The 26,606-nt window shown below is 50.4% G+C and overlaps 2 protein-coding genes across 3 annotated transcripts in view; one reads left to right on the plus strand and one right to left on the minus strand.

Annotated features, from left to right (window-relative positions):
• atp8a2 (ATPase phospholipid transporting 8A2) overlaps window positions 1-12,911 on the plus strand; it is a 75,430-nt gene extending 62,519 nt beyond the window's left edge. For both annotated transcript variants that reach the window (XM_066698991.1, XM_066698992.1), the window contains 5 exons: window positions 485-592; window positions 6,646-6,734; window positions 6,942-7,046; window positions 12,301-12,392; window positions 12,576-12,911. In XM_066698991.1, the coding sequence (XP_066555088.1) occupies window positions 485-592; window positions 6,646-6,734; window positions 6,942-7,046; window positions 12,301-12,392; window positions 12,576-12,673 (492 nt within the window). In that variant the 3' untranslated portion in view covers window positions 12,674-12,911. The remainder of the gene's footprint in view (window positions 1-484; window positions 593-6,645; window positions 6,735-6,941; window positions 7,047-12,300; window positions 12,393-12,575) is intronic.
• Window positions 12,912-17,927: 5,016 nt separating this feature from the next.
• On the minus strand, window positions 17,928-25,437 carry shisa2b (shisa family member 2b). Its single transcript, XM_066698993.1, has 2 exons — window positions 23,935-25,437; window positions 17,928-20,846 (listed from the first exon to the last, which is right to left on the minus strand). The coding sequence occupies exons 1-2, from the start codon at window positions 24,236-24,238 to the stop codon at window positions 20,269-20,271; spliced, it is 882 nt and encodes a 293-aa protein (XP_066555090.1). The 5' UTR covers window positions 24,239-25,437; the 3' UTR covers window positions 17,928-20,268.
• Between the last annotated feature and the right edge of the window lie 1,169 nt (window positions 25,438-26,606).

The following is a 26,606-nucleotide window of genomic DNA, read 5'->3' on the forward strand; positions in this document are numbered from 1 at the left end:
TAATGAATGTTAATTTAAACTCTCTACACAGCAGGCTTAATGAAGAGGGTAGTGTTGCTCTGCGAGAGAGAGACAAAGACGGAGAGAGACACAAAGAAATGATCAAGGAGACAGAGACAGAGAGAGATGGAGAGAGAGACAGAGAGACAAAGAGAGGGAGCATACCTTGATAATATCAGTAAGCAGGGTTTCGCATGGCGCTGCATCAGTCATTGGTAGCCAATCAGGCCCAGAGTCACCAATCAGGCAGGTCTCCCCCCTGGCGCTCTCTGTTCTCAGCCCTGAACACAGCTGATCTTCAGTTTCCCCCGTGACCTCTGACCCTTTCTTCTTGGCCGAGCTTGAATGAGTCCTTTTACTCCGCGAGAGTGAACACAGCTGGGCTGCCTGTACATTGTGTGCAGTGTGTACAGTGTTCAGTGCTCAGTGTGCTCAGTGTTCGGCGCAGTGTGCAGTGCAGTGACGTGTCCCCCTCTCCCCGCAGTTTAGCCACCTGGCAGTGTGGGGCAGCATGCTGCTGTGGATGGTGTTCTTCGCCGTGTACTCGGCCATCTGGCCCTCCATCCCCATCGCGCCGGACATGCTGGGACAGGTCAGTCTTCCTCACACACAGACACTGTCTCTATCTATCTATCTATCTATCTATCTATCTATCTATCTATCTATCTATCTATCTATCTAATATTTCCAGCCCTTCCTCTATAGCAGTGTGTGTTCAGATTCAGTCATGCTATGCAAGGGGCTCTCAGTGCCTTGCAGTCTGTCAGAGAAATGGCCTGTGGACCCTGCCTGTGAGTCAGTCCTGTGTGTGTCTTTGTGTCTGTGTGTCTTTGTGTGTCCTGTGTGTGTTTCTGCGTGTCCTGTGTGTGTCTTTGTGTGTCTGTGTTGCACAATTCTGTCCAGTTCTGGGTTTGAAAGCAGGGGGAGCCACACTCCCCTCCACCGCCAGTGTTTGTGATGGTAACCCAGCCTGTTTCCAGGGGGGCTCCTCTGTAAGGAGAGGAGACAGAGAGGACAGAGGGAGACTGACAGCTGCGGGCTGCGGTCACCTGTTGGCAGACTGACAGGGGCTGCTGTCCCGTGTCTCAGCAGTGGGGGAGCAGAGCACTCTGGGAGTGAGGGCCCAGGCAGCTGCATTCAATATGCAGATTTTGGTTTCTTTGTTATGGTTGTATTTTTTCTGTTGATTTCTTAGCAGACGCCCTTACCCAGAGAGCGATACAGGAGTCGCACAAACAAACAAATTGCGTGCCAAGCAGGCTCGGTGGCTGATCTTACAGTTATAGTAGCGCAATGCAGGAATAGGTACCTCAGTATCAGCATGGGCTGAATTTGAGATTTCTGTGCGATTGTGATAAGGCTGCAGAAAGACACAGCTGCTCCTTTGTCATTTCTATTGTTTGCCGTCTTAGTGTTGTCTTGCTAACCTCCTCCAGACTCACCTGCCCGGCTCATGGGGTTAATTCTCCAGTTAAGAGGGCGTTGATTGCAGATTGTGGTGCTATTGAGCCCAACAAGACTGCACTCCTAGGAGTCAGGAGGTGCTATCAGCGGTTTAGGGTTAAGCTGACAAGGGTCTCAGCGCTGTGCTCTGTGCTCTGTGCTCTGGGGACGGGCCCCTCTGGGCTGTGTGGTGTGAGTGCTGGGGGGCCTGAGTGTCAGGGGTTGTGTTCCCACTCCTGACTCCAGAGGGTGGGGTAGGGGGTGTCAGAATGAGTGTGGTGTGGGAACCTGAGCTCCCTGACAGAGGGTGAGGACAGGGTTGCAGCCAGAACCATGAGCAGCTGTTGACAACCCCCACCTCTCCACTGCCCCCCCCAGACGCCCTAGTGTCTCCACGCTCCCCCCCCCCCACCCCACTCACACACTGAGTGTTGTTGCTGGGGAGGCCTCCTGGTGCGGGGGTGATTTATACCCCAGCTCTTCTTCCCTGTGGAGTGCGGTCCTGTCCACGCAGCACCCTCCACCTGCCGCCCCCACCCCCCACTGGCCCTGCCAGGACCCTGCCTGCTTCACGGCGTGTTTAGTCAGCTCTGTGTCTGTATACTCAGGGAGGGAGTGTTGGTGGCCTGTGGGTTATAGCTCATACACACACACACACACACACTCACACAGCAACATTCATACACTCAAACTCTCTCACACACACACACACCTACTCATGCACACTATCACACACTCTCAGGAGTCGAGTACAGCTTTCATCTCAACAGGACAACCAGAATTTATCCATTTATATTACGTTTGTGACTAACTACCTTGTGCTTAATGGCTGCTTAACAGCGAGGATTAAAATGCGCCGACTGTAACTCGGGGCATGACCAGTTGTGGACAGAGAGGGAGAGAGAGAGGGAGAGAGAGATAAATCAGTAGAGGTGTAGAGATAGTGTAGAGCAAGAGAGTGGGAGAGAAATGGAAATGGGGAAGGGGAAGGAGAGAGAGAGAGAGAGAGAGAGAGAGAGAGAGAGAGAGAGAGAATGAAATAAGGAGAGAGAGAAAGTTTGGGGGGAAGAGAGACCGGCGCTGCCACGCCGAGCCCGCGGACGACACGGGCTGAGCTCAGTTAGCCTCATTAATTCAATTTGTGTGGGAATGTGTGTGTTAACTTGCCAGCTGCCGGGCTCCAGTCCTGCAGGCCTTTGGCAGGAATGTGGGGGCCAGCAGATAGTCCTCCCCCTCTCCTTCTCCCCTTCTCTATTCCTTGCTCTCCTCTCTCTCTCTTGCTTCCTTGCAACCCTCCTCTCTCTCTCTTCCTTGCCCTTCCCCTCTCCCTCGCTCTACCCCCCTTCATTGCCTCAGTACGTACCTTCCTCTCTGCGCAGGGGGCTGCAGGCGTGCTGGTGCTGTGTGTGTCTGCCTGGGTTCCTGTGGCGACACAGATGTGTTTAAATCGAACCCTGAGGCGTTCTGTGCTCTTGTTGTTGGTGGTGTTTTGATTGTTTGCATGTTGTTCTCTTCTTTTCCACCGATCAATTTCAATTTCAGCATTATCTCCCAGCGGTCAGATAAACTGTCTGTTTACAGTGGGTGTGAAGGGGAGTGGAGGGGTCTTGGTGAGAGAGAAAAGCATCTTGCAGAACATACTTTCACAGCTTTGTACTTAATTATTAGACATATAAGAACATAAGAAAGTTTACAATCGAGAGGAGGCCATTCGCCCCATTGTGCTCGTTTGGTGTCCATTAATAACTAAGTGATCCAAGGATCCTATCCAGTCTGTTTTTAAATGTTCCCAAACTTTCAGCTTCTACCACATCGCTGGGTAGTTTATTCCAGATTGTGACAACTCTCAATGTGTGAAGCTTTGTGATATATACTTTGAGTTATTTTATTATGTTTAGTAAGAAAAGCTCAAGAAACACACATCTCACTTTTTAATAAGCTATTATAATATAATAATGTTAGTAGAGGGGATTGGAGGAGGAGGGGGAAGGTCAGGCAACTGCATTAAGATATCACATCTGCATTTTATGGTACAGGTGAGCACAACCTAGGGGGCACAGCCTGCAGCCCCCCTAGGGTTCTCCAGAGCTCCGAGCCTCGGGTCCCAGCTGTGCGGCCTCCTCTCAGCTCCCCAGGCTGCAGCTCCTGGGCGCAGTCTTACAGGGAGGCCTTGACCCGGCTGAGACAGCTCTGTGCTGAGGCCGTCTCTGCTCTCACTGCTGCAGGGGTGGGGGGGTCAGTAATGGTGTGTGAGTGTGTGTCTCTGTGTGTGCCTTTAGCCCCAGAGACTCTATATACTTGGGAATATGAACTGATGGTTTTCTAATTCCTCCAAATAATATTTATCTTCAAGTTTGGGCTTCATGACTGATGCTCAGCCTCCACACACCTGAGCAGTACAGCCTTGGTGTTTGTTGGTTGTTTTTTTAACAGATTAATTGTTGAACAAAACAATGACACACCCATCGCCCAACAGAGACATGAAAGTCCAATCAGATACCAGCGCTTCTTGACTGGCACTGTTTGGTAAATATGTGGACCTGGTTGAATTTAATTTAATTCTACTGATCTGGAGCATCTCTGTCTGGACGAGGGACTCGCGGTCCCTTGTAGGACATCCTGCTGCACTGCTGGATTTGTGCTGAGGCGTGTTTATTCGCAGGTTTCTCTCACTGCATCTCACCTGGCATTGAGCACATGGAGTTTACCGAGCTGGTCTTAGCACCGGACATTTGGAAATAGATGAAAATAACTCTGTCAGACGCGCTGGTCGCTCGGGGGGTTACCTCACTGTCACTCACTGCTGAAAGTCAGTGAAAGGTGACTCAGTGAAATGTTCAGACACCAACAGGGAACTGAAATCAAATCAAACTGAAATCCCCTTCAGGGATGTTGAGCAACCATTGCTACCCCTCTATCTCTACCAGCTCGACTGTACCATGTGAGCCGCTGGGGGTATGAAATTAAAGACCGGGGGCTGAGGTCTGGCAGGAGAACCGTGGGAATGCAGTGGTTATAGCCACGAGGGAATGCATTGTAGCGGGGTTGGTGTTTTTCCCCAGTCATTGTGGAGTCTGAAGGGGGCTTATCCTTAGTCAGCACAGTCTCTGGATCTTTCCTCCTGGGAAGCAGAGATACTGGAACGAGTTATCCTGCAAAGACAGGAATCGTGGGGCTGGCACAGATAATAAAGGAGTGTCCAGAGTCTGGTCAGCGTCTGCGACTCTTACTCAGGGCAGCATGGCGGCACAGTTCCGCGGCCTGTGGCGAGCGTTCATATGCAGCACAGAGCTGTGGTGGAGGAGGGGCGACTCGTTATCCACACACACTCGCCCGGAGCCCTTTTCCTGCAGAAAGAGCAGCAAGGCTTGTGACTGGAGAATCATTTTCCCTCCTTCATCGCTCCCCGTTCATAAAGTGTCAGCTCTGCCTGCTCTCAGTGCCCCATGGACAGTGATATCAGGAGGCACACTCAAGAATCACAGCCTTGCAGACAGCATCTCCAGTAGTCATAAACACAGCCTGCCCAGGGACTGTCTGCAGGGGCCAGCACGCTCACACACACACAAAAACACACAGACACGCACAAACAGAGAGCTTGCGTCACCATCAGGAGAGACAGAGAGGACAGGCAAGTGCAAAAACATTTTAAAAAAGCTAAAAATATCAAAACTACGAAAAAAAAATAATGTAAAAATAGTGTCCAGGCAGTTCTGGTGTCTCCAGGTACTGTAGTGCTGTGTTTGTTTTTCCGTCTGCGTCTCTGTGGAGAGCAGGAGGTGGGGGGGGGCTGCGGCTCTCGGCACAGAGTCTGCCATTCAGCGCTGAGAGCAGAGCACTGACGGAGATGGGGCAGACAGTGCGCTCCTCCAAGAGTGACAGCAGACGCCCTGCCCGGCCCTGCGCACTGGCCTCCATCGCCAGCTCTGACTTAACACCCTGCCCCTCTCCCTCTCCTCTCCTGCTCTCTCTGCCTCTATCTCTTTCTCTCTTGCTCTAGTTAATGAGGAGTCATTTGAGCTGGGGTTGTGGTGGGTGGTGGCGGGGGTATGGGGCCCGGGGGTGGGGTTGAACATCCACTCCCATGGTCATGGTTCAAGCCTTTTGGCCTATTTCTGTCCCAGGCAGAGAGCAGTGCACAGCTAGGTCAGCTTCCACTAATGGTGTGGCTACACTCCCTGCTGCAGCTCTGTGTGGGACAGTGTCTCCCCCACAGTGGCACTGCAGCAGACGTGCAGCTGTGCAGTCCTGGGGTGCCTGACAGACACTCACTCTACCTGTTCCTTCACTGTGATGCTCTTTACTGTTGTTCTGCATAAAACATGCAAACACAGCAGGGCTGACGTCTCCTCATTACCAGCCCCTGTGGGGGGGGGGGGGGCTCTGGCTTCCACACCGTGTCCTCTGAGCATCATGGACACTGTTGTCAGGAGACATTATTACAGCTCACAATTTATTTGGCATTCATGCAATACACTATTTTGCACGCTTTACATATTTTTGCATATGCATGTCGCATACAGTGCAAGAGCTGTCCTTGATGCTGCAAGAACAGATGTTGCAGTAGATACTGTTTAATGCAAATGAACACAGAAGGGGAGAGAGAGGGAGGGCTGGCAGAGTTTCAGAGGGGAAGTGGCTGTGCTTTGCCGGCTCTTGCGGCTTCCGGTGGCCGGAGTCAGTGCCTTGCAGGTGCAGGTCAGCAGCCTGAAGGGCACCATCGCTGGCACATAAGGGCTGGGCGCAGGGTCGGGACTGGGGAGTGAGCGGGGTGCCGTCCAGTGGCAGTGGTTTTCTTCAGTCATTTTCCACCCCATCCTAACTCTGCCCTGACCCCAGGTATCTAAAAGGCTCCCATGAGTTTCCAATTAACAGATTTTAACTGAAAAAACACAATTTTAAAAGTTATCCACAAGAGGTTGTGCAACTTATGGGCTGAGCTCTTCATCAGAAACCATCGGTGCTGCACTTCGAGAGGCTTGGGACGGTGACTGGGAGGTTTTGTGTGTGAGGAGGCAGACAGGCAGGCAGGCTGTTGGATTGAAGCAGAGCTCTGGTACTGATTGGTGGGTGGGTGGTCTGTCTGAGACACAGGGGGGCCCAACCCTGCTGTGATTTACCTCCTGGCACACAGGACTGGTGGTGGTGGGGGGCTGCATAGTGGGCAGGGGGCATGGCAGTGACAGGGTGTCTGTTTTGCAGGCTGGCATGGTGATGAAATGCTGGAGCTTCTGGCTGGGTCTGGTTCTTGTTCCCATCGCCTGCTTACTGAAGGACATAGCCTGGACAGCGTGAGTATTTTCCCAGCAGGGGCACTGACCACTAACCTGTCCACTGACTGGCTGGCCTTATGCATTACTAACTGACTGACTGAGTTATAGAGTGACCAGGTGACTATCTGACCATTTCACTTAGTGACTGATTCACTGCTTGACAGAATGACAATGTTGGTTTTAATATCTGACCCCTGACCCCTGACCTGTGGGCTGTCTCTGCAGGGCCAGACACACCTACAGGAAGTCTCTGCTGGAGGAGGTTCAGGAGCTGGAGGCGCGGGCGCAGGACCCGGGGGCAGCCGTGCTGAGAGACGTCAACGGACGCAGGTGAGAGAAGGAGGGAGAGAAGGAGGAAAGGGGAGGAAGAGAGGGAGAGGAGAGGGAAAATTTGGAGAAGGAGAAGGAGGGACAGGGAAATGGAGGAAAGGGAACAGGGGGAGGAAGAGGCATAGAGACAGAGAGAGAATGAGAGAGAAGGAGGAACATGGGGTGGGAGGGGGGACAAGGAGAAAGAGGCATGGGGAAGAAAAATGAAGTAATAACATGCCCAACTCTCAGGGACAATTAGCAGAAGGGAAAGGACATTCGAGTGACTTTATTGGGTTACTGCATGTTACCAGGAAAGGACGGCAACAGGCAGTAACCCAGTAAACTGGCTAATCTGTTTGTAATCCTCTTCTCCTTGGAGCTGGAGAGGAGCAAAGAGCCTCCTCTCCCCCACAGGGATGGAGTGAATGAGTGAATGACACGGCACACAGGCCCCTACTGCTGTCAGACAGGCGCTCTGTGTCTGTGCCAGTGAGAGCAGCCTGCCCTTGGGGTACACCAGCTCCCCCACAGCCCACGGCCATAGACCCAGTGCCAGCAGCTGGTAACCTTTAGCACACGCCCCCACTCGCTCCCCAGAGTACAGTTGTTCTGCGTGCGTCTCCCTTGATCTCTTAACGGCTGAAAACATGGGTAATGTACAGTACAATGGGATGGAAAGAAGTACAAATGAACACTGTGGCCCTCCCTGGTGCGCTGGTGTTGACTCTACGCTGGGCTGGGCTGCCGACCCGCGCACAAACCGTGCACAGCTGTTCAAAGCTGCCAGAGCTTATTTGCACAGTCTTTCTTCTCACTCGATAAAATATCGCTACGTCTCACTTCAGCTACCAGTCGTGTTTAATTGATTAACTCCTGTTATTTTAGAACTAAGTTAAATATATATAAATAAATACATTAGTGTCAAGGTTGAAAAGGCCCAGTAGAGAAAACTGCAGTACATTTTTTTGGAGTAAATTTAACTGGTCTTAAAGGTTAACATTTGTATTTATTTATTTTAACTCAGCTTTACGCACAGCTGTCAGGCCTGCTTTGCCCGCTGGACAGAACTCAGCACCCTTGGATTTAGGACTGTCATGGCCCGCCTTAAGAATTAAGCCAGCTGGTGAAATGAATGCCAGGCTGTCTGAAGGTGTGCTTTTCTGCAGATTGCCTCACTAATATCACCCTGCCTTTTTTGGTGGGGTGGGGTTTTTTCCAGGGAAAAGGAGACAGTTTCTTAGAATAAAAGACAGAAAGAAAAGAGAGAGAGAGACGAGGAACAAAAGAGAGAAACAGAAAGGTATCGGCTGGTTTTGACAGGCCTGGTGTGACCTTCGACCCCTCCTGGGAGTTTGCTGTGATTGGTTTTTGCCGCTCGTTTAATCTTTGATTATTATTTCTTATTAGTTTGCTTTCTTTTTTTTTCCTGTTTTCCTTCTCCTTTATATCCGTGTCATGTTTTCATTGCCATCTCTTTCTCTTCGTCCACATTCCTCTGCACAGATTGCCCTGAGTGATGACATGCTTGCATGGAGATCATGTAAGAGGTTCAGTTTGAGCTGTCACCCCTCCCTCCCAATTGTCCTGGACTCTCCCTGTAACCAGTCCTTCCCAGGGAGAGTGGGTGGTCCACCTGTGGAATAGATACCAGATAGTATTTCACACGTCCATTACAGCTTGTTGTGTCTTGTCTTGTGTGGTGTGTTGTGTTGTGTTGTGTTGTGTTGTGTGAACCTCAGAGCCCTGCTGGATCAAAATGAGCAGCCCTATGTGTGTGACACAACACCAAGCACAGGGCAGAAGAGCCTCAAACACAACAGTCTGGCTGGTGCCTCTTTCATGGGCCTGGTGGCGCAACAGGGCTGTCCTGTCCCAGGGGCTAGAGCTGTTGGTATCGATGCTTGTGGTGTCATTGTCAACGTGCGTAGCAGTGTCAGATTGTGTATAAAGCAGTGTGTTAATGAGAGTGTATGTAGCATTGTGTGATTATGAGTGTGCGTGTGTCTGTGTGTGTTTACTCAGATCCCCCCGCTGGGCCGTGCTGCAGCGGCCCCTGGGCCCCAGACACACGGCCCGATTTCCACTGTGACCGTCTCTGGGCTGCCATAAACAACCTCCATTTGTTACTAATTACAGCAATTACCATGCAATTGTAAGCACAATAAACTGCTGTGTGGGAGCTCAGGCTGCCGGGCCGGAGCGGATCACCCGTGACGTCGCTGTCTGCGTGTCAGCTGGGCTTGGCGTTTCAATCACGCTTGCTCCGGATTAGTCACTTTGGGCCGGAGACTCCCTCCTCCTCAGATGCCGCAGCCCCACCGGCCCTCAATAAAGACCAGAGAAATGCATCAGGGCTCAGTGCTGTGGAACCCACGGTCCAGCTTACTCAGCACCTGTCTTTCTGGGGTCTTTTAGTCCGAGCCCGTCAGTGTTTGTTTCTCATCTTAAGAAACTCAGACAATAATAATAATAATGAAAGAGGTGGCACACCTGCCGGGATGATATAGTAATGCACGAGAAAGACCTAGGAGTCTATGTGGATTCCTCACTTTCCTCATCCAAACAATGTGCGGAAGCAATAAAAAAAGCAAACAGGATGTTAGGGTATATTGTCAAAAGTGTAGATTTTAGAGAGCAACCAGACTTATTCCAGGTCTGAAGGGAAAGTCCTACTGAGAGACTGAGGAACTGAACCTTTTCACCCTGGAACAGAGGAGACTACGTGGGGACTTGATCCAAGTCTTCAAAATCATGAAAGGCATCGACCACATCAAACCAGAGGAGCTTTTCCAGATCAGCAGGGACACACAGACCCAGGGACACTAATGGAAATTGGGTGTTCAAGGCATTTAAGACGGGGACAGGAGACACTTCTTTACACAGAGAGTTGGCACAATCTGGATCCCTGGATCTTGACCCACTCCGGGCTCCTCATCACCGCAGGGAAACTGAGATCGGCCATCGGGGGCTTTACCCTGATTGGCTGAGCTGCTGTGCTATGACCCTGCTCTCAGAAGGGCCTGTTCCGCGACTCTGCCCCCTCCCAGCTCCCGCACTAATGACCGGTTAATTACAGCTGGGCCTTTGAACACTCTTAATCCCTTCTGTTCTGATTGAAGTCGTTCCCGGGCCTGAAAGGGCTGACAGTTCGTACAGCCCCAGTCGCTCTCGCTCATGACTGCTATGGCAGCTCACCTGCCCGGCCCTCTGCCATCATGGGATTCACTCACTCACAGTCAGAGGTCAGTTCTAGCAGGAGGAAACCTCAGCTGGGTTTCTGTCTCTTCCACCTCAACACAGCTGTTGGGGAATGTTGTTTGGCGGCAGAACAATTGATAATGGGATACAAGTGAAAAGTGCGGGGGCCAGGGGGGGCAGTGGGTGTAGGAAGCTGCGCAGACCGTTTTCCTCTGCGACACTCAGGTCAGGCAGGGAGTGGCTCAGACCCACGCGCCACTGAGACTTGGCAGCCAGAGCAGTGCTGCATAAAGAGAAGATGGAAAAATTAAGAATGACGGAGAGACAGAGAGCATTCCTGGAGCCACATGCAGAATTCCCCTGCTGCTCATTATGTTGGCCCCTGGTTGGGGTTGGTTGAGGGGCAGAACCCAAGGGCCTTAGCTCTGGGGTCCCTGGACACCTCCCACACATAGGCCTGGGATATTGGCAGTGTGTGTGAGTGTGGGTGTGTGGTTGTATGTGAGAGTGTGTCTGTGAGTGTGTGTTAGTCCTTTTCCTCTTGTCCGCTGTGCACCAGGGAGCAGAGGCGCTGCCTCCGTGAGCATCTGGGTTTGTGTACAGCCAGTAACACTATGGCCACTGTGGCTGCTTCTCAATGTTATACCTGTCCTGCTACCTGAAACAGAAAGAAGAAGAGGAATGACCTGAGAGGGGCTATCCAAGCAGAGCGCGTCGGTCCTGTCAGGCTCAGTGGTGAGGGGCAGGAGGACACCTCACCTGCCTCCAGCCCTCCTGCACACACACCCGGTCTCTTACGCAGGCTGACTGGTCTCTGGTCTTGGCACAGAGGAGCCCAGGTGCAGCCCCAGTGTCGGGACTCTGTCCTGGGCAGCCCTTCTCTGCACAGCTGCGACCCCCTGTCATTAACAGGACCTGCTGGCTGTGCTTCTTCTGTCCTCTGTTCTGTTATTATTTTTGCAGAGTGGAATTCAGCACTCCCTCGCTTCTTTTCCAAGGGGACAGTTTAATACTCTGCCTCCGTCTCGCCTTAATCTCGTTAGCCTTGTTAGCCCTGTTTAGCTGGTGTCTGACCAATTACAGGATCGTTAAGGACTGCGCCCTCCAGTTGGAGCGGGAACCCGTTGTCTGCTGGAATAATTGGGGCTCGTTAGCAGTTTTTTTTTTTTCCTCTCTCCATCTGTTTTGGAGCAGCTCATCTTTTTGTAATTAGTTCTATGAGAGGGGTGGCCGGCCTCGTACCCTGCCCTGAATAATTCTGTTTGTTTGGGTAGGGGCCTGATTTGAATGGCCAGGGCCAGATGTGAGCAGGGCTGAACACAGGAGAGCTCCTCTGGGCCCTGCCTGACCCCGGGTCCCTTCCCAAACACACCACTTCCTCTTCCTCTGGCCTCCTGGGGCGCTGAAAGACATTATTGTGTCTCTGTTTGAATTTATATATATATAATATAATATAATATATATATATATATATATATATATATATATATATATATATATATATATATAAAATGTGTGCTTGTGTGTGTGTGTGTATATGTATGTATGTATGTATATATATATATATATATATATATATATATATTGTATTTATTCATGTATTTGTGTTATTCATGTTTTATCTAATCAAATTTTAATGGAACTAATCGGAAACAGAAGGCTCGCCACAGCCCTCCCGGTGTTATTGAAGGCGAAATGGACTGTTCAAATTGGATAATGGAGAATAATTATGTTTGACTAATTGCATATTGCGTGCTTGTGAATATGCATGCGTGTGTGTGTGCGCGGGCGTGTGTGAGCCGTTCTCCATGTACGGTGCGTGTGCTAATGTGTATGATGAATACCAGTCTTGTAATCAGCCCAAGGGCAGCAGGATTCTGGGACATTTAAAAAAAAAAAAATCTATCTAATTGGAAACTGTCCCTCTACATCGTCGAGCTCGTGTTTCCCACACGGGGCTCCGTCCGTCAGCTGGGCCGCTTTTAAAGGCATCTGCTCCAGGAATAGATGGGAGCCAAATCTCTCTCACTTACCCCCCTTCCCCCCTCTCTCTCTCTCTCTCTCTCTCCCTCAGTCTTAACGAGCGTGCCCACCTGCTGACTCGAGTCTTTAAGAAAACGCCATCCAGCCTTGTCCGCTCCAACTCAGTCCAGCAAACAGTGTCCCGTGAGTATGACAGGGCCGGTATCTTTATTACTACAATTATTACTGCTACTATTATTATCGCTATTACTATTGTTATTATTAATATTATTATCATATTTTCACACACTTGCTATTTTATCGACTGACTCTGAGCCCGGGGAGAGCAGGGTGACTCTGTCCTCAGTATATTCCTCTTGTTTCCAGATGGCTACGCCTTCTCTCAGGAGGAGCATGGTGTGGTGTCACAGTCTCAAGTTGTACGTTCCTATGACACGACCCGGAAGCGCTCTGAAGTGGAATAACGACCCCAATCCCCCAACACCCCCCCACTCCCTCACTCCTCTCCAACCTCAGCCAGTGGCCACTACCACCCCAACCCACATCACCCGCCCACCTAGAGACACCGGCCACAGGACTAAGAGGAGAGCTGGTAGGGCTTCACTAACTCACCCCAGAGGAAAATAAAACAGATTTGACATGCAAATATTTGTGGCCTTAGCCATCCTGTGGAATACCTGATTAAACTCCTCTCAGACTGAACCCTCCCTGGCTCGATGTTCTGGCTGAATGCTTGATTTCGGTTGTCTGTTCTGTGTCGTTGCCGCTGAGCATTTCCCAGACAGCTCCAGTGGGGTGGGCTGACTGCGGCCCCCTGCCCACTCCCCCCCTCCGTCTGGATCTGTGCACCTCCAGCAGGGCGAGGGTCCACTCGGATACCACGTCGCTGCTCTAGACCTCATTGCCTGAGCTCTGTTTTTGTAGACCAAACCCGTTTTTTGGTGGTATTTTCTTGAATCTTGGCTTATCTAGGAGACGTACGGTTGGGGACAAGCCTCAGATGTAGAAAGCTAAACAGGTTATTTATTTATTTTGAGTGGAAATTCTTGGATAGATGAGTTGCTTGATTAAGGTAAGCCAGGCAAGGTGGTCTCCTCTGCTCTATAACCCTCCATCGTGTCCTTGTGTTCCCACGTGCGCCCCTTGCAGGGTATCCTGGGAAGCCCCCTCTCTCTCTGCACTGCGGTTCCCCTTCATTCTTGACTCCTGCCCAAGCGCCATGGTGGTGAGAGGGGCTCAGGATTGAAGAGGGAGAGGGGGAGCTATGCATGGTCATATGTACAGAGTCATATACACCCCCGCTGCACTGTGCAGGCTTGCCAGGGACAGTAAGATTGCATCTGAGGGCGAGCTGTCTGTGTGAGCGCAGTGGAGCCGCCTGGGGTCCGGCCTGACTGGCTCGGCCTGGTCCTGACAAATCCTGCATGAAACCCCAAAGCCCTCACAGATATCTCTCGGAGGTTCAGCTGGACCCAGGGTGTGGACACAGAGGGGTGATGTTTTGACCCAGGCTTTGGTAATCTGTCGACTGGCTCGCCCGCTGGGAAGTCTGTTTGCAAACATCTTCCTGCTCTGTTTTCTTTTCCTCTTTTAGTTTTCACTTCAGGTAAGCCAAGGGTTTAACATGCCTGTCATCGAGAGAGGGATAGAGAGAGAGACGGAGGGAGGGAGAGAAAGAGAGACCGAGAGGGAGAGACGCGGTTTTAAAATCAACACAAACAACGCCTGCGAGAAATTATTTTCAGAGAAACACTTTTTTTCCCCCTGGTTTTGTTTTGGGTGGGCTGGGGGTGTAGGGGGGCAGAATGGGTGGGCCTTGTATAGCCCAAACAAAGACTTAGATACAGCAGACTCCGGATATGTCCCAATCACACGATCGAGCCAACAGACCCTGGGAGAGGCAGAGCAGTAGCAGACATGGGAAAACACCCCCTGGATCTCTGCCCAGGACGAGCTGCAGTCAGGTAGTCAAAGATGCGGTGCGGACGAGTCTCTGGCAGGAGCCGAGCTGCCCCCATCGCTGTGCCGGACTGGTGCTTATACCTCCTCTTCCTGCCCGACTCCGCTGTGAAACGAACTGGCACCTTCAGCCAAAGCAAACAGAGCTGCAGCCCTGCTAGCTGCTGGGAAACACGCCCGGTTCCCTCGTGGGGCTGGAGACGTCCCTCTGCAGACCAGACGGAGCGCAGCAATGCCTGGATGCCTAATCGCATGCGGTCAGAGTGAAAAATATATATTCATCCTAATAATAATGATATTAATATTAATCCAGTGCCTCTTTTGAACCGTATTGTCTGTGTTTGGGTTTCGTAAGTGTCATGGTTGCAGCGCTGTCTAAAAATTGGTTTTCGGTTTTGGTTTTGTCTGTGAATTTTGATTTGTTTCTTGCGCCGTGCTCTTCGATGTTGCGACTAGACTACAAGTGAATGTGACGTGTGAGTAAAAAGTATACATATCTGCAAAGCTTGTAGTGATTTAGCACAATCCTGCTAAAAAAGGCCTGGCACCACGTCACACAGTGAGAGAAGACACCCGTCCTGTCCTGTCCTGTCCTGTCCTGTCCTGTCCCGGCAGCACTAACTGGCAGCGTCAAGGACAAATAATATATTAACAATTCAAATTGACAACAGATATTAAAATGAATCGCAGCTCCTCATTTGAACTCTGTAGAATGGCTCTTTGCAGCTTTACAGTAGGAGTAATAGTAGTAATAATCTGTATCATACACTTTTTGTTATGTTTTGAATTTCTACATTAAATGTTTTTTGAGGTGAATGTAGATATAAGGGGGCGACAAAATGGTTATTCTCACTCACTTTGCACCCAAAAGCGCATGTCTGTCGGCCCACTTCCACATCAACTCCCACGTCAGTAGCTACCCACCCCCCCATCCCCTTAATTTTGGATATCTTTATGTATGAAATATTTTACAACAGAATTTGTCACAGAGGTGCGTTATTTTAAATTAAACTCCCACACAAGAAATCTGTGCGCACCCAGTGTTTAGTTTAGCTTGGCTTATGGTCTGCGGACTACATCAAACTGCAGAAGGAATAGAATACTACTTCTTGGGGCTCCATTGGGACAAAAGGCGCTATAAAAAATCCAAGATGTTATGATATTGATATCGTGTTGCCCATGAGAGCCCAGAGAGATAGGGTTCTGTGTGTGCGTGAGGCCAGAGAGAGCCGCTCAATGCATGAATAAACCACAACATCCACTCAAGGGTGTGCTCAGTGGGTTGTGTTGAGATTCCTTGTATGTGGTGTGGAGCATGCACTCCTGTGCCGGTGATAAGCACCTCCTTGGGTAACTTGTTGTTTTGTGTTATTTCTTGTGAATGTGTTCATCTCTATTCAATTTGTTTGCATTTTTTTTTTTAATATATATATTTTTGTTACCGTGTATCCGAAACGCGAATGGAAACGTGGCGAGAGAGCAGTGTAGCCAAGGTGGAGTGAAGTGGAGCTGGCGAGACAAGTAGACTTCACCAGATATGGCGGGGGAGGGGTGAATGCAAAAAGCCTGTAATAAAGAGATGTACAACGCCACAATGAGAGTCTGCTGATTTACTGCGTTTGCCTTCTGGAACATTTACACACACACACACATATATGTATTAATATAATAGCTCCAGAAGGATCATTTATCCCTGAAAATCGTGAATTGGAAAAAGGAAAAGACAGAAAGAGCCTCTTTCATGGTCCTGGATTTCACAGAGGGTCTCCTGTGCTTTTCGAGGACGGTGTGTTTCTCTGCAGCCCTGCGTGAGACTGTGTGGGCAGCAGCTGGGCCGGTCCAGCCAAGAACTGAAGTGTAAAGCTCAGTCCAGGGTTAGGGTTCGAGGACCTAGAAAACAACAACTTCCAATATTCTAAGGTCTGTGTTTTTTATCGTCCCTCTGTCTCTCTAGCGGTCTGTCTTTTTCTTACTTTCTATCTTTATAAAGTCCGCCAGTCGCAACAGTGAGTAGGAGGACAGGCCCGGACTCCACAGGTTTCAGGAGCCTCAGCCCAGGCTGCGCACCAACAATTGATTTGCTTTGGTTTGGCAACAATAGCTGACATGCAAATTCTTAGACTCTGAGATATTGATTTATTTATTGAAATTGGCCGTTCAGCTTGGAGGGCAGATTTATCCGTACTGGTGCCTGTGGAGCGTTGGTCTATACTGGAGAGGTTTCAACTCCCTTCTTACTTTTCAGTCCCAGTTATATAATAAAGGATTATAGAACTATCCACATGTATTTAACTTCCAGGCACACAAACAGGCTTTCACACAGAGATCAACGATTTTGTAGGAATGGTGAAACCAAATACCTTCTGCCTCGGTCCCTTATCACCCCCCCCTGCACATTGCAGTTGCTTGTGTTTGCAGCGTCCTTCTTTGGCACTTCAACAGACCCACCCCCCCCCCCACCCCCACCCCAAAAAAAACACACACACACACACACACACACACAAACTGCAGTCCTCTTTTGTGATTGGACAGACAGATCTCTCTCTCCTCTGAGGTGCTCTGACTTCCAGCAGCAACCCCCCCTCCATCCCCCACCACCTCCAGATGAATAAATGCTCAGCGGGGAATCTTGTCCCAAGTGAATGAAAACAATTCATTAGCCCAGGACAAATCTGTTCAAGTGAATCTTTCCTTCAAGTGCTGGCCCCACGGAACAGGCAGTGAACATTTTAATTGCCGCGAGTGACAAACCAGGGGGACCTTCAGCATGAAAGAGCCCAGTGTTTACAATAACCTTTTGTGGCCGGCATTCAGCAGCAGGCCTTGAGCGTCCGCATCTGGGGGGACGCGCAGAATCGCGATGGCAAACTTTCACTCGGGCAGCCGAAGAAAGGGGCCCTGGTTCCCACCGCGTGCGAGCGGAGATCAGAGAGGCCGGCGCGCACCAGGTCAACGTGCCGTCGGAGGAGGAGCCCCACAACCGCCACTACTGGGGATGGGAAAGCATCTCGCCTTACTCCAATAGACAGAACATATTGTTCTTAAAGAAGAACCGAAAGAAAGAAAAGCATGAATAATTTCACAATAGTGACATACCGAAGGAGCCTTGAGGAGATATTTATCTTGAAGAATCTCGAAGTGGGGTATAATCATGCCTGTTTGCTAATGTCTTTGTTCCCGAATGTTTTGTTGTGTTGTTTGGCGTTATTGTTCACAGAACCAAGGGCCACATTCCTGTCCTGAATCGGGCTCCTCCTGAGCGCAGAACCTGACACTCTACACCTATTGATTTACCTTGAAGATATTCATCACAGCAGCCTTTTTGTGTTCGTCTCGATTATGTCAAGGCCCGCTGCCTTGAAAGGTCTGTGCCAAGAGCCGGGCCCAACTGAGCCGTCCCCAGATATCTCAGAAGAGCATTGAGCGTTTCAGCTGAATGTTTTAAATGCTTTTCAGTGTGTCGTTGAATGTTTTTTTTTTCCCCCAATTGTGTCTCTTTGTTCTTAATACGTGCGCACTGTGAGAATGAGTCCCTTTGCCAGGACTAAAGATTTGGCAGGGAGAAGAAAAACATTCGACATGACACGCATTCAACTGGAAACATATTAAAATATATAACCAAGCCAGTTTTTTTTTTTTAAGAAAGTGCACTTGGCGCCGAAGCTGGTATTAAAAATAAGTTTGTAAATAAATACGTTTGTCACATGGTGCACATCGATTGACAGTTGTGAACAACACTGAACAATACGCACACAGCAATTCCACACCATAGCATATTTATTATGAAAAACATTTGTATCTCTTATATAAACCTCTGTTCGTTCTGGGGGGGTTAGAACTGTCGCCAGCTGAAACATCATATAACAGTGACATATCTTACACTTAAAAAACACTTTCAACAGATCTGTAGAAAAAAGAAAGAAAACTTTTTACAGCTGCAAATTACATTCCTACACAATTAAAGCTTCAATATTTATTGTCTGTGCAAGTAAACATTCGAGATTGTATGCCCTGAATTTCCCAGAATTTCGCTCCACTGGGGGGGCAATGCGCTGGTTCAGGGCGATGTAATGCAGTTTCACATCCTTTTGACCAGACATGTACAATGCCAAGAAGCTTGGAACAGCAGCCTGACATTATCCCAGCTGCAGCAGCCCTTGTCCTGCAGAGACACAGTGTCTTCCTTGTTTACATTCCTTCCCAGCGCTCAATGACTTAACTGGAGCTGTTATTGGCTTGATTAGCCAACCTTACAGTGATCATAATCGGCTGCTTTAGAGCGATGAAACCCGAGGACCTGTGGCTCTGCAGGACCGGGCACTGGTCAAGGCAACAGGAGTTGGGCAGGGTGAGCCGGGCTGGTCTATTAGCTGCCTGAGGTTTGGATTTTCTATTCTTTAAAAAAAAAAAACGAAATTAAGAATTACATTCTGGAAACCTAAAAATACTTTCACATTTTAAAGATAAGGAATGAAATCTGAGGTGCAGCACGTTGTCAGTTGTCAGTTTGCCACAGAGGTGTGCCAATCACAGCAGGAGTCTGGGCCCTCCTTCTTTTGTGTGGCACATGGTTATAACGTTTTTAGGCGTGTGCGTGTGCGTGTTAAGACAGAGGTGCTGGCCTACAAGCGCAATGGGGTTGAGCGCTCCCTTGCAATTACAGCCAGATGAAGGAGGTGTCACCATTGCGTCACAATCCGCCCGACACTGTTTCATGTTCAGGGGAGCGCCGGACCCGAGCAGCGGCTGGTTTTCACATCCCCAAGCACCTGCGTTAGACGTTACGCGGCGCTGTGTCGCGCACACACAGCCAATTGTTTCCACTGAGGAAACATATGATTATAATTAATGTTCCATTCAGGAGATTATTTTCTCGGCCTGGATGCAGACACACAGAGCAAAGGGATCCGGTTCTTACAGAAATCCCCCAGGTTGTATCACTGAAAACGAAATTATTACCCCGTGTGTTTCCTGTCTCAAGAAAATCCTGTTCAAGTTTAAAATAAATACAAACCCTTAATATATACATTTCATTATGTCTTTACTCATGGTTTGGTTTTGTTTAACGGCATTATCAGCAGACGCACTGCCCAGCTCACACAGACACAAGACGCACTCTTTGGTTTTCCAATAACAGCAGCCAGTTTGGAAACTCTCCTCCACCTGTTGATGCCCCTACATGCACAATGAAGGTCACTCTTGCACGGCCGTGCTGATGGGACGGCAGCAGGTGCCTACAGGAAGAGAAATCTATAAATGAGATTTACTGCACTGCTGTTCTCATACATAAGTCAACATTTTAATAGCCCGTGTTGACAGGAGAAATATGCAAGGGCTAGTGGAGGCCAACATCACCCGGGATATTTATTGTGTATATGTATGCACTCTAATTCTGACAGACTGCGTTACTGAATTGTTGATCTTGACCGGAAAGCTTTGAAGCCCGAAATGAATGTTGGCCGTGCCCTGCTGCCGCGCCACACTGTGACCTCTTTACAGGTGTGTGTAAGGGCGCTAATGAACGGAGACCTGACCACCAGTGCACACAGCCCACAAAAGATAGATCGTCTCCCCACACAATCTGTCACACTGCACCCCACTCTCCCCAAACTCCCACAGGCTGCAGGTCTCTGCAGGGCGCTGGGTGCCGCCCGTCTCCCTGTGACAAAGCCAGATGCACCAATTATCGTATTTCCACCTGGTCGCTGGACAGATCAGAGCACCACACAGAACAGCAGGCTACGGGAGAGCGCATGAACAGCAACAGAAAAATACAAAATAAAGTAAAATTGAGAATTTAGAAGAGACACAAGAGTCCTGCCCCACACTGCCAGCTCAGGGCTTCAAGCTCCTTCTTATCCTGAGCAGCACTCAGTCCTCCAACAGTGTAGAAGTGAAGATGTCTTTTCCTATTTGTGTTTGTCCGTATGTTTCGTAGCTGAGCTCCGCCACTGTATCACTGCCGCCCCGCTCTCCCCAGCAGCCCCTCCAGCTCTCCTGTTTATTTTTACAAAACACACCAAGTTGCTGCTTTTTATAGAGATATATATATTTTAAATTCCATTGTCTTTCCTCTCCGTCGCCCGTTCCCCCCTCAGTCTCACACAGTGACGGCAGGGAACTTCTGTTCAGGGTGTGTGTTGGGGGGGAAGGGGGACTGCAGGGGCCTGTATCCGGCCTGTGAGCCATCCAGGAAGGCGGGCGCAGGGGTCATGGACATGGGCTCGTGGTGCACGGCGTACCCCAGGTACTGTGGGTGCAGGAACTGGCCCTGGTGAGGCATGATCTGCGTGGCCTGCTGGCAGTTCAGCACGGAGAAGTTGGTGGGCATGTTGACGTAGACGTTGCTCAGGCCCGCGTCGGGGGGCAGGCAGCAGTTGGCCTGCGTGCGCAGCATGGGGGGCCGGGCGGCGGAGGTGGCGCTGGAGCTGGAGCTGGTGGCCGTGCTGGACTGGCGCGAGGAGGAGCCCCGGGAGGTGCTGGCGATCATGGGGATGGTCTCCATCAGACGCGGACCCCCGCCGCCCCCTCCAGCACCGCCACCCCCCAGTGCCCGGCCTGACTGCGGCTCCTGTTTGGGGCGCAGGCAGCGGCAGCAGCAGACGGCCACCAGGGACCCAAGGATGATGAACGCCACGAACACAGAGCCCACGATCAAGAAGGGCACGTAGATGGGCACTGTGGAGAGGGGGAAAGGAAGGCGATGGAGGCAAAGAGATTAGTGCAGTCCAGCCCTGTGGAATCAGTTTTCTAATTAATTTACGATTACTATATAACTATAGGTATATATATATGATTATATACAGTATAAGGACTGCAATACAAGCACAGACCCTTCTCCTTCAGAGACGGTGCAGGCGACTCCACAGCTGCTGACAGCTCGCAGCTCACTGAGGACCAAGGTGCCACAATAGCAATCCCAGAATTCCTCATGAAGCCCAACCGCGTCTCGTTCACACGGGTGAGCCGCCAGCAGGGCGATAAGAGCAGATAAGAGGTGTTGCGTGGGGGAGGGGGGGCTGCAGCGCAGACAGAAGACCCTCCAACATGCTGGGTTTAAAAATAGCAGGCCGGTGAAGTACTGACACACAGAGCGTGCGGTTTGCTCCTGAAACCCCCGTTACTGCACAGGGCGGGTCCCTCTCCGTGCCACCGGGGCCCCAGGGCAGGGGAGTGGGGTGATTTTCTGAAGGTGAAAATGATCCCAACAGCAGCAGCCTCTCTCGCCTCTGAACCCGAGTGCGTCGGCACCGAGTACCAAAACCAGCAGGCGGCCCGTAGCAACATTGTACTGCGAATTACTTTGTTTTGGTCATTTTTTTATCCCTCCTTACTGATCAGTCATGTGATTTTTGCTCTGGGTCAGAACACGCTTTCTCCACCAAAACACCTCTCCCTCTCTCTCTCAGAGACACAGAGCAGCCAGATGACAACGGACACGGCCTTGAGACTACTGCTGCTGCAACGCCTGACTGACTGGATGCAGCCTCTCCGAGAAGTGATACACGCAAACTTATTTTCCCATCCACCCCCTGCAGAAAAGATAGGATATTCTGTTACAGTCTAAACATTCCTGCCCTTCCCTGCAAGCGGAGGACAATGGGGAGTTCGTGGTTTCACCGTGATAATATTTCAGCATTTGAAGAAAGTTAATAGATTAATGACCATGGCAGCACAGAGGAGCTGGGGGACTCCGTGACTAGAAAAGACAGAAAATAACTAATTACGCAACAGCGATTTTATTATTATTATTGCTTGAGCTCGGTGCCATGGTTGCTCAGGACAGTTGTTAATGGCATGTCCTGGGGCCTGCCGTTTGTGTGATTGATTTTAATGAGCAGCAACTAGTAAAAGTCACTGTTAATGCATGTTGACCACAGCGCGGTGTGGAGCCCACAGTGACCACACAACAGAAGTCTCCCAGTGGAAACCAACGGCTTCTTTTAAACCCCGACTGCATCATGCATTTCCCGGAACTGGACTCCCTAAGAGCGCCTTTGTTCATGGAGTATTTTATTATTGTTTAATTGTTATTTTATCCATTATTATCAATCTAAACTGACATTTGTCTGCTTGGCTACTTTCTTGTTTTTTATTTCCACACGTCCATGAAACACAAGGAAACGGAGCAGCAGAATGGCTGGGGTGTGGATGGAGTGGGGGGAGGAATGTGTGGGGGCCGGTGCTCCCAGCCAGAGAGATAATCAATCAGCGGGAGACTGAGTGGGGGGGGGGGAGACTGATTTTACAAAAAATAAAATGTTTAATTGATCAGAATGAAGCGTTTATAACAGGGCTGGCCAATTGTGGTCCTTGAGAGCAAAACAGTGATTTCTGTTTTCTGATTTATCTGAACCTGTTAATTATTGACTTGATTCAGTTTGTGGGCTAAATTGGTCAAAATGACCAGGGCTGTAAAATGTGGTCAGCGTCTGATGATTTAAAGAGAGCTGGAGATCAAGACCAGTGCTGGGCCCCACAGCTGTATCAGTCAGGGCTCTGGGGCCGGGCTGGAGACCCACTGAAGACTCTGCTCCCCAACGGGCGCCCTGTCTCTGCAGTGAGCGGTCTGTTCCGGACTGGGTCACTTTCTGTGGACGGTAAACTGAGCTCTCGCACCTCCCAAAATATTCAGGCGCCCGTCATTGAGGGCCATGTGCAGGGAGTGCCAGCTCTTGACCCGCCGGCAGTAACGTGTGAAACTCTAACAGGACCTTGGTGATTCAAAGCACCGAGACACATTCCACCCTTAGCTACACAATGAGTAACTCCATGAATTACTTTTGCTTTATTGTTCCCTTCGGCCTGGTTACACATTTTCCAGTTTGCATAATCCACTGCTTTATGGAGCATAGCGCTGAGCAATACAGACCTCAGCACCTCAGTATTGGTGAGTTTTAATATCCGTGTGCGCCTGTGTGGGGTGTGGGGAGCAACAGGCTACACACACACACACACACAGTTAAAATTAGTTTCTCTACAAACTGGAGATGCCAGCCGCCACATTTTCGTGCCTGTGCTGAATGCATGCGTCTGAAAAGCCAAGTGTGAGAAAACTTGAATGAACAGCAATCCCAGACAACGTGGCAGCAAACTTAGACAAACGTGGTGCATGTTACTCCATAGACATGTAGACACGCATTTTAGTCATTAGCACAATGGCCGTGCCCTACACAACTCATGCAAACCCAGCACGTTGCTGTTTCAGCTCTCTGGAGCACACCAGACCACAGGCTGCAGACGAGGCGGGCGTGCGGGGGCGCTTTCCTAAACGCAGAGCTGCCACCCGCGGGACCTGTCAGACAAAGGCTGCCTCCTGGGGACGGCCGGGGCTCTTAGCAGGCGCCGCTCGCATTCATGACCGACTATTTATAGCGCAACCCGGCTTTGCGCACTTGGTGAATTCGCAATTTAAACATTTTATAGGCGACAGGCGTGCACGGAGATAACGATGTCCCTAGAGCAGCTGGAGAATAATAAAAAGTTAAAATCACATTATACATATAGAAGTGGCAAGGAGTGAGTGGGAGCTGGGCATCTCTCTGCCAGGCACGCTGCTCTCCGGATTGGAGTCAGTCATAAGCAAAGAGAGCTTTTAAGAAGTTCATATCATGTGTGTGTGTGAGACATAAACCATAGGCTACAGTATTTCACGGTGTGTAGCAGTATGCGCACACATGTATTATTGGTGTCACTTAGTGAAAGTATCTGTCCTGGATGAAGACACTATACAGTGTGTGTGTGGAGGGAGGCGGGGTGGTCCTACCTGCGGCGCTGTCCGGGCTGTCCGGGCTGTCCGAGCCGGGTCCGGGGAGCTGCCTGTCGTTGTCGCAGGAGCCCTGGTCCAGACGCGCCTCCGTGCTGGCGCAGCAGTACCGCAGGGCGCACTTCCCGCAGCAGATGGTGGCGTCCTGGCCGTCGAAGCGCTCCGGGCACTGGAAGCCCTCTCGCCAGGCGCCCTGCCCGTCCTGCCAGCCGTGGCAATACTCGCCGTTCGCCTTCACGTCCATAATGGTGAGCAGCAGGGTGACCATCAGCGCCACCAGCAACGGGAAACTTTCAGCCCCCATCCCTGCGCCGCCTGTCCCGCTGCCGCACTGTGTCCGGCTCTTCTGCGCGCTTGTTCGGTTGCAGAAGCGCAATGGTTTTGTTCAAGTGTCAAGTAGGAGGTGTGTGCCGTCCTGGCATTTGTCACAATCCCCGCAGGCCGCCGATACACGCAGAAGGAGCGCCACTACAATGGTAATCTGTCGCCTGTATTTAAAATGCGGTGTGTAAATGGGACCCCACAGTCAGACTGGGGAGAGAAGGTGAGGCTGAGACTCCGCGATTGCTGACAGCTCATTATTTCCCCCCGTGTCAGACATGCCCTGCGTGGTTTTAGGTTGTATTGCTATTTTAATTCCCGGTGCCACTGAGCCTGAGAGACGCACTTCTGAGCGGAACTTCATCCGAGGGTCCGCAGTGCCCACCCTGCACCGGCCGAGCCCAGTTCACGTCCCATTCGTCTCCATCAAGCCAAGCAACCCGTCTGTAGTTTAATCCACATGAGGAGTGCGAGATGCCCACTCGTGGAAAGAGAAAGCCCGATCCCACACGGAGGATCAGCGCAGCTCTGGCACAGCAACAGCCAGCTCTCATCCGCGGATCAACGTCCCTCTCCCGGCCGCGGGTCCTCTGCTGTGTCCGGCTCCTGGCGCAGCGCTGCCTCTCTCCCTCCCCCTGCCGCTGTGGCTGGCGAGAGCCCGGGCTCCGCTTTTCAACCGAGCGCTTCAGGCAGCGCTGCACTTGCGCAGTGATGCGACCCGCTGCTGCTGCACACCTCTAGCTCGGCTGGGGTCCGGCCTGCAGTGGTGCGCTAATGAGCCCCGTTGTGAGAGCACGCAGGGCAGCCGAGGGGCTTAGTTAAGAGGAGGAGGACCCCCACTCCCTCACGGCGCTCAGGGCGGCCCCCGGGGACCCATGCGTACACAGGACTCGCATCACCGCACACCACGCACAGACCCCGGGCCAAGGGCTCCGATGCAGCTTAGCGCTGAGCAGGGAGAGGGCTTGGTGTGCAGAGATCACCTGTAAAGATGGCCCTTCTCCTGTGCGCCATCATTACTGTAAGGACGGAGGGTTGGCCCCAGGGCCTCGCTGCAATAAATAATAATAATAGCATGATTATATATTCATTTTTAAGTTAATTGAAGGAAAATGTGTCCAACACGCTCACATCTTGAAAAGACATTGGCGTCAAAAACCACCACGATGTTAAACGCGTTTCTTTATTGTCTGCTCTTCCTTATCCCGATCAGCGAGCTCTGGGAACACCTGGACTGCCCATCGCATAGCGGCCAGCGCCACCTGCTGGAAAACACAACCAACTGCAACTAGACGCCAGGAAGAAATGCTGCGTTACTGTAAACATGCCGAAGGTGCAAAACAATTTTGTTATATATAACTGATCGCCTAGAGAAGAGGTGCCGAGACAGTCCTGGAGAGCCCTATCCAGTAAGTTTTGGTGCTAATTTTAACAGACTGGGACCACATGGAAATGATTGATCAATTAAGCAAATTAACTTGTTCAATTAAGGGAATCCTGGTTATTGAGGGCTGAAGAGGGAAGTTCATTTTCTTTATGCCACATCTCGAAATAACGTCCTTTCACTAATCACCTGCTTAATTGATCACAGTGAAATAGCTCCAGGTGTTAAGAAACTGACGATTAAACGGCTACCTATAACACCTGTTGGAAAGGGGGCATCGAGGGCTGGGTTTGGGCTGCACTGGCCTAGAGGGAATATCGTATTTAAAAAAAAAGAAAAAAAAATGGTCCTGTTTTAAAACTGCTTCGAGTAAACTGGGTCTACTGAGGTCCGAGTCCAGGTCCAGTGAAATACAGTACATTGCTTGTGTAATGCGCCCTCTGGCGGCAATACACAACTCTGCAGCCTGGTTAGAGAATGACACGAAAGGACCACGACTCAATTAATTAATTGACAGTTTCCTAGCTAACACTAACCAATTAACCAATTTAGAGCAAGGCAGGGATGTAGAGAGAGACCGGACTGTGGCCGTAGTGGACAGCGAGGGTTCCCCAGCTTCAAGCTTCTGGCTGACCCCTGACCTCTTTGTGCTTCGTCTTCCCCTTGACAGAATGAATCACCCTGGGAAAAGTGGAATGCTTCCTACAGGCAGCTGACCGTCAGGGCATCACCCACCCTGCCAGCAGGCCGTGCGCTGTTCAGCAGCTGTTTCAGATGCATAAATGAAAGGTTTTGATTGGCCCATCTAGACTTTGTTCTATTCAGTACCTCTGAGGCTTCTGCTATCCAGTTCACCTGTGTGCTTGATTACTAATTTGAAGTAATCTACATTAATTGGGGAAGAGACAAGCAGCCTCCCAGCTCTGGAGCACATAATAATAATTACATCTGTAAACCTTTCTGCAGG

Source organism: Amia ocellicauda, chromosome 3, assembly GCF_036373705.1.
Source record: "Amia ocellicauda isolate fAmiCal2 chromosome 3, fAmiCal2.hap1, whole genome shotgun sequence".
In the NCBI taxonomy this organism is placed as follows: Eukaryota; Metazoa; Chordata; class Actinopteri; order Amiiformes; family Amiidae; genus Amia; species Amia ocellicauda.

Coding starts and splice junctions, on each gene's coding strand:
- shisa2b (XM_066698993.1), bottom strand. CDS start 24,238: ATGGGGGCTGAAAGTTTCCCGTTGCTGGTGGCGCTGATGGTCACCCTG. Junction 20,847..23,934: donor CAGCCCGGACAGCGCCGCAG/GTAGGACCACCC, acceptor CCCTCTCCACAG/TGCCCATCTACGTGCCCTTC.